At 42.5% G+C, this 13,222-nt stretch overlaps 1 protein-coding gene across 1 annotated transcript; it reads right to left on the reverse strand.

Moving 5' to 3' along the window:
- Nucleotides 1-3,645: 3,645 nt before the first annotated feature.
- LOC107022266 lies at nucleotides 3,646-5,415 on the reverse strand. Its single transcript, XM_015222931.1, has one exon. The coding sequence runs from the start codon at nucleotides 5,413-5,415 to the stop codon at nucleotides 3,646-3,648; it is 1,770 nt and encodes a 589-aa protein (XP_015078417.1).
- Between the last annotated feature and the right edge of the window lie 7,807 nt (nucleotides 5,416-13,222).

Raw genomic sequence — 13,222 nt, forward strand, 5'->3', positions numbered from 1 at the left:
TTTCAAACCAAGAATGCAAGCTTCGTATTCAGCCATGTTGTTTGTGCAATTAAATCGGAGTTTAGCTGCCATAGGGTAGTGCTGACCGGATTCTGACACTAAGACTGCTCCAATACCTTTACCTTGGTGATTCGCCGCTCCGTCAAAGAACAATCTCCAACCTGGGTATGTTTCAGAAATATCTTCGCCCACAAATGATACTTCTTCATCGTGAAAATAAGTCTTAAGTGGTTCATATTCTTCATCCACGGGATTTTCTGCAAGATGATCAGCCAAAGCCTGTGCCTTTATTGCCTTCTGAGTCACGTACACGATATCAAACTCACTCAACAGCATTTGCCATTTAGCTAACTTTCCGGTCGGCATTGCTTTCTGGAAAATGTACTTCAACGGATCCAATCTGGAAATGAGATATGTAGTATACGAAGACAAATAGTGTCTCAATTTCTAGGCAAGCCACGTCAGAGCACAGCATGTTCTTTCCAGCAAAGAGTAACGAGACTCGTACGGAGTAAACTTCTTGCTTATATAGTAGATAGCCCTTTCCTTCTTTCCTGTCTCGTCATGTTGACCAAGTACACATCCGAAGGCACTATCTGAAACAGACAAATACAGCAATAAAGGAATCCCTTCTCGCGGAGGAACCAATACCGATGGGTTAGACAAATAGCTCTTGATAGCATCGAAAGCAGTTTGGCACTCCTCAGTCCACTTAGTCGGGGCGTCTTTCTTCAATAACATGAAAATAGGCTCACACACCACTGTCGATTGTGCTATAAACCGGCTGATATAGTTTAACCTCCCTAAGAAACTCATCACCTATTTTCTCGTTTTCGGCGGAGGTAACTCTTGAATTGCTTTAATCTTTGAGGGGTCAAGCTCAATACCCCTTCTGCTGACTATAAATCCCAACAACTTCCCAGCTGGGACTCCAAAAGCGCATTTGGCGGGATTTAACTTCAAGATGTACCGACGCAAACGTTCAAAGAATTTTCTCAGGTCTGTCAAATGATCTGAACTCTCACGGGATTTGATTATGACGTCGTCTACGTACACTTCGATTTCCTTATGAATCATGTCATGGAAAATGGTCGTCATGGCTCTCATGTAAGTGGCACCGGCGTTCTTGAGGCCGAACGACATCACCCTGTAGTGATACACACCCCAAGGTGTAATGAATGCCGTTTTTTCCGCGTCTTCTTCATCCATAAAAATTTGGTGATAACCCGCATAACAGTCCACAAATGACTGCATCTCATGTTTGGCACAGTTGTTAATCAAAATATGGATATTTGGCAACGGAAAATTATCCTTCGGACTAGCCTTGTTGAGATCTCTATAATCAACACAAATCCTGATTTTCCCATCCTTCTTGGTGACCGGGACGACATTGGCTAACCAGGTTGGATATTGCGTTACTTCCACCAATCGAGACTCTATTTGCTTGGTGATTTCTTCCTTAATCTTCAAACTCAGTTCAGGCTTGAATTTTCGAGTCTTTTGTTTCACCGGCTCGAACCCTGGGGTGATAGGTAGCTTATGAGATACGACATCAGTACTCAACCCCTGCATGTCACCGATTTCCCAAACAAACACATCACTGTATTCGGCAAGCAAATGAACCAGGCTCTCCTTCTGAGTTCCATTCAGGTAGGTGCTGATCTTAACCTCTTTGACACATTCTGAATCTCCCAAATTCACCGTTTCCGTCTCCTCTAGATTCAGTTTATGCTGATTCTCGAATTGTCGAAATTCCTCTGCAACATAATCTGGTTCCCCACTTTCTTCTTCATAGTCGTCAACCTTGTCGTCATTTGTCTCATTTTGTTCATTTAGCTCATGACATAACATGACATTGGCGTGTCTGTAACTTATATTACTGAAATCATAAACCAACAAAATTAGGAAAGTAAAGTATAACAAACAAACTAAATAAACAGTGTTAAAAATAACGAGGCTTTCATTTAAAACAAAATGCAAACTTTGGTCATGGAACAGGTCCATGTTGGCTTTTTAAACATCACAACGAAAATTCAAAATTCAAACAATTAAGAAAAATACAGAAATGGAGGGTCTTGGGCCTCTTCCGGACAACCACCGATTTTAGTATGCATAAAATAACTCCTTTCTACCAAAGAGTTCGGGACATCAGGATTGGCGTGGAAGTCCAATTCTGCAGCATCTCCCCTGGTTCAGCATCACGAATACCAGCTGGCTCGACCTCCTCCTCGATGATAGCATTGATCTCCTTGAAAAGGTCACAGATTCCTTCCCCATAGTCTTCAGGCTCGGCATACTCCCGGATTGGAAAGGATTGATACAGATGTGGGATCGGTTTAGCCAACTCTTGATCCTTTTTCTTCTTCATCTTCACGTCGTCATCTGTGGGGAAGTACCCCAAACCATATTTTGATCCTTTAGCAAGGACCGGAACAGGATCAATAATCCCTTGGGAATCTCTTCCCAATCCGAAACCTGGCTCGAACCCATTCTGCAGCATTATCGTGGCGATCATTCTGTACACGGCTGGCATGGGGGTCTGCGGGGCCAAATCCTCATTGGTGGCATTTACCAACTCCACCGTGTAAAAATCCGCACCTTGCGGCGTCTCGTCAAAGACCGGCACCTGCTTGCCTGATTGACTTCTCTCACCGTGAACAACTAGCTCCTCATTTTTCCATACCAGCTTCATCATTTGATGGAGAGTGGAGGGGACGACTCCAGCCATGTGAATGAACGGCCTTCCCAAAAGAAGGTTTTAGCTGGTGTCGATATCCAACACTTGGAATTTCGCGTTGAACTCTGCGGGGCCCATTTAGAGGGTCAAGTTCACCGCCCCTAATGTGTCTCTTTGCACACCATCAAACGCTCTTACATTAACCTGGTTTTGTTCCAATTTTCCGAGGTCAAACCTCAACTGTCTCAATGTCGACAAGGGGCATATGTTCAAACCAGATCCATCATCTATCAAAACACGATTGACAACCTTTCCGCGACATCTCACAGTGACGTGCAAAGCTTTGTTAAGGGATCTCCCTTCGGCTGGCAACTTATCGTCACAGAAGCTGATGCGGTGTCCTCGAATAACTTGATGAATCATGGCAGCTACGTTATCGCTGGTCGTACCTGAGGGCACATACGTATCATCAAGAGGTTTCATCAAAGCCTGCCGGTGGGACTGAGAACTCATCAGCAGGGCCCACACGGAGATCTGAGCCGGAGTCTTCTCCAAGTGTTTGACAATGGTGTAATCTATCGGTTGCATCCTCCTCCAGAACTCCTCGGCTTCTGCTTCTCTTATTGGTCTCTTGGCATGGTCTTTCTTTTGTCCTCCGAGAGCAAGCTCATCGGGAGTGTAGCATCTTCCGGACCTAGTCATGCCTTGGGCCACGACAGTTTCTATGAGTTTGGCGAGAGGTTTTGAGGGCACCAAGGCAACAGCCTTTGTAGGTGTCAGAATAACAAACTCTCTCTTTTCCTTGACGCTTAAAGAAGCGAAAGCCCTTTCCAAGTCTTCTTGCGCAAAAGGAGTAATCCTCTTGGTTTCACACTCGTCTTCGTCTGTTTCTATCATATTAATGTTTCCACCCCCATGATTCGGCAACGGATTTGTATTAACGTTCGGCGCGGACGGTTGGAGGGAGACTACCTCCTGGTCGATAAGATCCTGGATCTTGTGCTTAAGATTGATAGAGTCTTCTGTGTCATGTCCAACACTGTTGGAGTGATAAGCACATCTTTGCTCCGGTTTGTAGAACTTAGAGTTGACATCCACGGGCTTGGGCCCACAGGGTGGATGTATCCAGCCGCGGATAGTCTTTCGAATAGCTTGGTCCGGCTTTCAGCCAGTGCGGTAAAGTTCCTCGAAGGCCTTTTTTCAAACCTGGGACGAGAAGGATCATACCCGCTTTGCTGAGGGGGAGGAACCTGTTGATAATTGCGGGTATTTGGGCGAGGAGCTTGGGTTCTAGGGTAGGGGTTTGTCTGGTAATTTGGCACTGGAGCTTGGTAATTCGAGAGGGGGCTTTGATATGCTGGAGCTTGGACTTGATATGTGGGGGAAGGTGCTCGATAGCTCGACTGTACATTGGCACAGTTGGGAGCGATATTCTGATAAGAGGGTGGAATTTTGTAAGATTGGGGGTAATTTGGGTACATGGAGGGAAAATTTTGGAGATTTAAGAGTGGATTTTGGTAAGACAAAATTTGAGCATCTTGATAGGTGGGGGAAGCATTGTAGTTGTTGGAATGATTGGATTGTGGGCGATAGGCTTGGTGAGATTTTGGTGGAGGCTTGGAGCGATCTTGAGGACGCGATGAGTTTCTGGGAGTTTTCCTTCCCCCGTATGAAACAGCGGCAACTTCCTCTCTCCTCTTCCTCATCAATCCGGAAGATCCAGGAGATGCGGATACTCGGGCTATCTTCCCCGACTTCAGACCGTCTTCGATAGTCTCGCCAACCTTGACTATCTCGGCGAATTTGGCTCCGATTAACAAAATGATTCTGTCATAGTATTCGGGCTCTTGCACCCGCACAAACACTTCTACAATCTCCTTTTCAGTCATTGGAGGCCTCACCCTTGCCGCTTCTTTTCTACATCTGTAGGCGAATTCCGGATAGCTTTCCGTCGATTTCTGCTTCATTTTCTCTAAAGAATACCGATCAGGGACTATCTCAACGTTGTACGCAAATCGGTCAATGAAGTCTTTAGCTAGCGCGCTCCAACTGGGCCACTGCCTGGTTTCGTGTGACGTAAACCATTCTAGGGCCTCCCCGCACAGACTCCGGCTGAAAAGCCTCATCAATAAAGCCTCATCTTTGCCAACTCCCACGAGTTGGTCACAGTACGCTCTCAAATGCGCCATGGGGTTGCCTACCCCTCCGAAGGTACCAAACTTCGGGATTTTGAACCCTTCGGGAAGATTCAAGTCTGGGTGGATACACAATTCTGCATAACTCAATCCGGCGATGTCTGGAACGCACTGCAGCTCTTTCATAGCCCTTTTAATCTCCTCCTTTATGTCGATCTTTGCTTCTTCCCTTGCCTTCCACTCTCTCTCCTGCTCCTCGTAGTGATCCAACTCAGAACCGTGCACCTCGTGCTTGGCAGGAATGGGAACTTGGAAAGTGGTTCTTTTTGGGAGAGGTAGAGCTATAGAAGGACTCGGGACGTTTTGTGCGGTTTGGTAGTTTTGTGGGTAGGTTTGAGGATTGGTGTTTTGGTTTAAGTGGGTATGCGGTGTTTGGGGGTTGAAGGCGGTTGGATTTTGATTTTGATTCTGGGGCGGTGGGGCTGTTTGATTATTCTGGGGGTGTGGTGGCATTTGAGGAGGGTTATTTGGAAGCGGTGAGGGAGTTTGATAAGATACGGAAGCATACTGGGGGTTTTGGGTTGTTAAATCTATCCCAGACATATTATGCACAGGTGTTTACGGCTGGTTCTGAATTGGATCCAAGTTTGACGAGGGGAAGTACATCGGAGGTCTTGCGTCAACAAAATTAGGTCCAAATCCGGGTGGAGGCGGGTCCTGCCTCCGCTGCATCTCGACTCTCATCTCGGCTATCTGTTGCATCAGTTGCGCGATCAATTCATTCTGCTCGGCCACGGTGGGCTGAGCCACCACAACGTCTGTGAGACTAAATTCGTCATTATTGTCTCCCATAGCTGTATTTCCTCTGTCTGAGTTTGGTCTGGGGAAGGAATCTGTAGGACCTTTCGATCTGGTGAAGTAAGGATGACACAGACCAGTTAAAAGTACCTGAGAAGCAAAACCACTCAAAGGCAGATTTGTTAGTGCATATTCGGAGTACAAAATGCATAATATCACACAGAAAGCAGATAAACACACAAGTCGCTTTGTTTGAGGATATCTTTAACCCACGAATGAGGACGGGAATACATTTTTAAACAAACAGGAATTTGGTTGCTTTTTTTTATCGCTCTCTCGGGAAGGATAAATCACGTTGAGCTACGATCTTCTTGCAGCTGCTGTTGATGTCCGTTGATCTGATCTTCATATCCTTCGCAACATGAGGGAGAATGAAAATTTTTCAAAGACAGGGGCCGAGCCGGGAAAGGCTGCCTACGTATCTCACAAGGAGAATTCAGGCCCAACGTAGTTTGAGTTTAGGATGAAATATTTTCATTCATTGCGATTACAAGGAAATTGAAAGACAACATTGGAATCCTTAAAGGATGACAATAGCACTTTAGTCATTTCTCGTCCTGTGGTTGCGTCACTCCTTCCCTTTCAGACGATCGGAAATGGAGGCTTATAGACGATTTCCTCCTCATCGTCCTCCTCAATCAATTCGTTGTCGGCGCCATTGTTGTCTGCTCCCTGTTCACAGGCGAGATATTTTCCGCCCTTCAAGTTGCCACGGGTCGTCAATTCTTTATCAAGTGACGCACTTTTGGCCAACAGTACGGCAGTCTCAATATCTATCTTTGCCCCTCTCGCCTTTCCTTCGTGCGCCTTCAAACGAAGCATGTTCAACCTTTTTCTCAAGCTTTCGGTTTCCATCTCAACCTCTTTCTTTCTTTTTATCTGCGACGCCAGATCCTCATCCAATGTCACGGCTGCAGCTTTGTAGATTGCCGTGGTCATGTCAACTCTGAGCCCTTCCTCCTTAACCTTTTGAATTTCTCGAGTGACTCGTTCGATCTTTCTTTGCAACTCCTCTGCAGTGAGCTTTGTCTGGATGTTCTTGCCCTTGTCCATAGCGGTGATTCGCCTTTCTTGAGACGATTGAGCAGTATTTAGGATTTGTGGTATGGGAGATAGCCTTTTTAGTGAGAAACTTGAGACTAAGGAATTTGGTCGGACATTTATAATAGTGGCTTCCGTACATTCTTTGGAATTTCTGGCTAGGAGTGGGTTTACGATATCCTCATTCATAGCAACATAACACATAAGCATTTAAACACACATATATATCGCGTCCTAAAACATACAAGGGGACCCTTTTGTGCCAAGGGTAGGCCTAGCGCATTCGAATGATGTACGTGTGAATTTAACCAAATAAACAACTTCCCCCCAAAATAACATTTACTAATGAATAATAATGTTCGCAAAAGGGAGACAAATATAAAGACAAACCCACGCAGGGGCCATTCGAAAATGCAACAAAATCAGGCCCACGCAGGGGCTAAAGCAGTGTAAATACATGTAAAAGACCCACGCAGGGGTGATGTCCACTATGCCGCTCCAGAAGATCCTGCTTCGTCGCCGTCTTTCTAAATTTTGTGTTGCTGAAACATATACCTCAGCATCAGTAGAAAACCTTCACCCAGATGTCCTTTGTCTTCCAAACTCTCGTATCGCATCCTCTCGATTTTCTGCTGGATCCAGTTGTCAAAATCATCATACCCATGCCTCAGTCTTTCGACCTCTCGAGTCACCCTCTCAAGCGCGTCTTGATTCTCTACGAACTTAGCATACACCTCCTTGGCCTCTTCCCTTATCTGTTGTAGCTCGCCACTGCTTTGGCTTCTCTGTCTGTCACACTGCGAAAGCTACGCGGAGTCTGAAAGGAGATATTTTGTATGTCCTTCTTCAGCCATTCTTTGTAACCCTCGTCATATCCAGCATTGAATCGGTCAGGGGCGATAGTGTCTTTATCCATGCGCTTGGCGTTTTTCCATTCTCTGAGCATTTCCGAAGCGTCATGCACTCTGTCGTCTCCAATGTCATACACATAAGCGCCATAGTACGCTTCTCTGGGCACGGTTTGTTTTCTTCCGAACTGTCGCAAGACTCGAAATGGTGCGTAAGGGCGAATTCCTCGAATGCCTGGTAGAGGGAGCACGACATATCTGCGACTCTCCACGACAACTTCTTTGGATATAAAACGGTCGAGCATCCATTGGAGATCCTCTTCTCTCAATTTGGAGAAAATTTGGGACCATCTCCCTCTTGTTCTCCGATTGTCCATATTTGCCCAGTATAGTAAGTCATTTAAGTCCTTGAGAGTGTTTTTGTTGTCGAGGGTGTGTAATTCCCGAGTCCCAGCACGCTTCGCCAAATGGCTGAGGATCCACCACTGGAGGAGTAGGTTACACCCTTGGAAATATCGGTGTCCTTCTTTGCACTTTCCCAAGGCCCGATACATGTCAGATAGTATGACTGGAGCTACAGGGTAGTATTTTGTTGTTCCTTGATTTTCATATCCTTTAAACCAAGTGTGGACGAGTGTTATGACTCGGGTGTTGATGCTCAAACTCGGACTGTTCGGGAAGACCATTGTTCCCAACAATGCCATGGCAAACGCTAGGGGACGGATCTCGTTCCACTCTCTGTAGGAGATCTTGAACTCCCGATTGTACGAGGCGTAGAAACTCGCGTGTCCAAATCGAATATAGAGATCTCTAAACGCCACGTGGAATCCTTGCACCAATAAGCGAAGTCTTTTCTTAATCCAAGCCAATCCGCAATATTCTCTACGGAAGGTTTGTTGGGGATGAAAATATCTTCTTGCTTTCTGTCTCTTCTCTCTATCCCGGTGCCTACAGTGTCTATGCAGTCCCTTATTTCTTCCAGCATCGGGGTAATTTCGGCTGTTCCAAAACAAAAGACCATTTTCTGACTGTCCCAATACCCCGTAAGTACCTCAACTAGTTCTGGCCAACCATTCATGTTGATCAGTTCGGTTAAGGCACCTACGTACTTGTTAAGGGTTCTGCTATGATCCCTATCCAAATCGTTGTACCACATCGTAAGTTGAGGTGGCGCTGAGACGACCATATCAAACTTTGGGAAACGATCCATGTCTGTAAAATAGAAACCCGTTAGATTTTCCCTACCCCCAAGTTGGTTTTCACACATACATTATTCGAATGTCAAACAATATGATGTGTAGTGAGGTCGAAGACCTTAGACACGATTTTGGCGGTTTTTCTACTAAAATGGACTTAATACGCCTTGGGTATTAAGCCGTCTTAGGCTGATGCTTAACTTGGTTTTGGTTTCGCTCTATATTAGGCTTTCTAGAATTGTTTTCAAATTGACGGTTACCCGAGTCGGACAAACATCGGGGTGGAGCTACCAAACAACGTCGGATGACCGCGTTCCGGCTATTTGTTTGATACTCCCAAACGATTTCTTGGGTATATCTGAAGAAAGCCGCGGTAAGCCGCGTAACTTCCGTTTTCTAATGCAAACTATTTGCCGTTTGGCGGTAATATGCCATGAAATGCAAAAGTTTTTGAAAGCTAAAGCAACTAAACAATTAAACAGTTAATCGCAAGTAGTCAAATACGTTAATCTTAGGGTTAGAATCCTCCTAATTCCCCAGCGGAGTCGCCATTTCTGTTTTATCGAAAAATAATTAGAAAGAGTTTATTTTGTTTTAAGAGATTTCGACTTTTAGGAGTCGCCACTTAATTTTTAAGGAAAATTAAGAAAACTTGTTTTCAAATAACTTAAACAGAAAAATTGTTTGAAAACTTTTTTAAAAGGGTCCGGGAATTCTTATTAACGTCTTAGGAAGGTTTTGAAGGCACCTAAGACGTTCCGCTTAATGCGGCTTTCCGGCAACTAACCATTTGACTAATATGTTTTTAAGATTCGCGAATTTTATTTGAAGTTAAACTTCCTAAATTTAAATCTAAGCGAACTTGCGAATTTGAAACAAAATTTAGTTCAGTTTTAAGTTTGATAAAATAGTAAGGCGTATAACGAGGGGGTCGGAGTTTTTCTAACCCTAAAACTAACGATAATCAACGAAGAATATAAACAAGTAAAAAGAGGGAGATAGAGAGAGAGAGATTGGGTCCAATTTTGGGTTCTGTCCGCCTTGACCGAAATTTGGACCCACCTACTTTTTGGGTTTTTTAACCCATTTCTTGTTTGGGTTCTCGACCCATTTCACCTGTCCTAGTCTAAGCATACAAAATAAGTACGAGAAAAGTAAAAATGACAAGGGCCTAGGCCCATTACAAATTAAAATAAAAATACAAAAATATAAAATAAAGAAGTCTTCTAATCCGTCTTCTTCAAATTTCTTTAATCTTCACGACACTTGATTGTGAATGACTCGGATGAAGGAATTGAGCCTTTACGGCTCTCTCTTGAAATGCAAGGAGGAAGAGGGAGTCCCAAAATAGACTCGAAAGGGATTCTCACATGCAATAAAATAGACGTAAATTAGCATACGAACGATGAACTAATAACAAGCATCTTGAACAAAACGGAGATAAATTGAACTACTAGAAGATCGAGTTAGGGGAAACAGATGAATTCAAAAACAATTCCAAATGACGCTAAAAATAAAACAAGAATCCACAACAAGTAGAGTAATGGCAGTGACATGAAATGCCTAGGTACATACTAATGCCTCCGTCATATGCATACCATTACTGCTTAGTAAACTCAAAACAAATACCATACTTTACTGATCAAGCTTACTCTATGCATTACAAAGATTTCAAAATAACAATGGACACAAAAGAACCAAGACTTAAAGCGGTGATTACATTATGCAAAAGGTAGCAACAACACATAAATTATTTGCACCTAAACAAGCTTCACACAAGGAAGGTCATGATTTTCTTTAAGCTGTACAAGTCAAAAGAAGAAAATCTATCAAGACGAAACACATATATAATCCTAAGCTTAAGAAAAGAAAAGCAATAGAACAGTGCCTTGGACTTATTGAAACAAATTACAGAAAACCTCTAATCAAAATTTTACAAATTTGAATAACAAGTTCAACGACACAAGAGATTCATAAAGGAAGGCTAAGCAAAATTGACAAAATATATATGTAAGACCATTAACCAGCACAAACTCAGGCAGATTCGATCAGAAACGAGAAGTAAATACCAGAAAATATTAGTGTCGCAAAGTTGTTATGACCATAATGAGGGAGAAGAGAAAGAAAAAAAAGACATAAACAAATGCTGCTTATGTTAATCAACAAGGCCATCAAACCCAATAGAAATTTGAAAACTCACTCATTTCATTCAAATTTTCAGAAAGAAAAAAATGTATCAAGATTAATATGAACAAACTTAAACTCAACTATCATAAAGCTAGTAGAGGAGAAGAGGAAACTTCATTCACATTCGGCAAACACACAAGGACATCATTGTATCATGGAAAACCTCCAACTTAGACGAGGCAATGAACTTAATAGAAACTACACTTTCCGAAGTAAAACATCAAGAGAGAACCAAAGGGATAACCAAAACATGAAGTCAACAAACGAAAGCCATAAATCTGTACAACCCAATACGATGATTAAAAACCCGAATAAAGTTTTTACTCAAATGAAGTAAGCTGGAACAAATGGGTTATATATGCAAACAAAAAAAAAAACTTCAGCAAACATATCCAGCAATGTCAAACCAACAGCGACGAAACGACCAGTAGACACACGAAAGAGGTTTCCAATACTCCCTCCACCACATTGAAGCCGAGAGGAGAGGAAAATTACATAAAGAGAGTATTTACCTGTTGATGGGCAGCGACACCGGAGGCAAACGAGCAGAGCAGAGACTTCCCACGACGAGATAAGCTCCGATAAAATCCGCACTCAAAGAGGAGATGAACACCAACGACAGGAGAGACTGCACTTTCAGTCTATCAAATGTTCTAAAAAACAAACTAAATCGTCTATATGTCGATGTGTATCCTTATCTTCAACCCAAAATTTCTAACACAGAGATTTTTCTATGCTTTAACAAAGATAACAAGAAAACTTTCAAAAAAAAGAATCTGTCTAAAACCTTCTTCCCCAAAATTTTTTTTTCAACCCAAAATTTTCCAACCCTTTTTTTGAAGAAAGCTGGGGGTTTATATAGAAAATTCGTTAGGGTTTCTGAAGGAAAAGGGCTGGAAGGCACCCTTTCAAGCCCAAACCCGAATTTGCAATTCCAAACCCTATCCTTATCCAATCCGAGTGAATATGCTATTTGGATGCCAAATTCCAACGGATTGGCAGGCGAGGTGGACGTTCCAGATCGATTGGGGCGTCCTTACGAGCTTCGTGTCATCATCTCCAAGCGAGCAAGGACGATTTTTGCATGGTCGCAGCTGGACAACGTACGAGGCGGAACGAAAGGGGGGGGGGAAAGAGCCGTTGCGAGAGAACGACAAAACGGACAGCTAACCCCCCACAGGTTGATTCCTTCGCGTTATCAGCGCGCGTGTCGTCTCTTGGGGTAGGGAGGGGTTTCTGGGAATTTTCTTACGTCTGGGATGTTCTGGGAATTTTTTTTTGACGTTTTCTGTTTCTGGAAAAAAGTGAGGAAGAGGGGAAGAGGAAAGGGGGAATTGGGTGGGGTTAACAAATAAAAGGGGGGTTGGGCCTGGGAATTAATTTGGTGTTGGGTCGGGTGGAAGGAAAAGGATTGGGTTGGGTTGAAAGGGGAAATGGGCCACCTGAATATTGGATTTTGTTCTTTTAAAAATTGGATGGGCTGGAATAGGAAGAAGAAAAGAAATGGGCTGGAATTAATAAGTGTTGGGCTGGGAAATAAAATAAAGGAATGGGCCGCTGGAATATTGGATTTTGGGCTGGGTTAATGGATTTGGGGTTTGGGCTGAGAATAAATAAACAAAAGGTGGGCCTGGGGAAGGGAAAAGAAGGGAAAAACGATTTATTGGGCTGAAAGTAAAAAAAAATGAAATGGGCTGCTGGATAGTTGGAAAAAGGCCCAAGCTGGTTCTTTAAATGGATTAAAGGGAAAATAGGTTAAATTTAAAAGATGGCCAATTTTAGTTAATAAAAATAAAAAATAAAAATTGGCTAAACCTTAAATAAAAATGAATTTGTATTAATTAATCAACGAGCTTTTTTTTTTGTGGTAATATAATTATTTAAATTGTAAAATATTGATTCAAAAATATAACCATGATTTAAAATAAACTAGTTTAATAGAATACTTTCTAAACTTAAGATATTTTTTGAGATGGTTTTTGAATAATCATAAAATATACTAATTATATACATAACTATGTAAAAAATATATTATCTAAAGTTATGCTAAAACGTATCCGAAGTAACATAAAATTCATGCATTCTATTATTTAATTTTTGCAAAATTTATTAAACTAATTAATTTAAATTGTTTGGAAAACTTACGAAGCTCGATAATTAATTTATACCGACGTGGGTCAAAATTGGGTGTCAACAAATAGCGTAAAATATAAGACAAAATAAAAGTATCTATGTCATAAAGTACACAAAAAATTATCTTTTTGTCTAGCTTTAAGTTGA

The sequence above is a fragment of the Solanum pennellii genome, chromosome 6 (assembly GCF_001406875.1).
Source record: "Solanum pennellii chromosome 6, SPENNV200".
Taxonomy (NCBI): Eukaryota; Viridiplantae; Streptophyta; class Magnoliopsida; order Solanales; family Solanaceae; genus Solanum; species Solanum pennellii.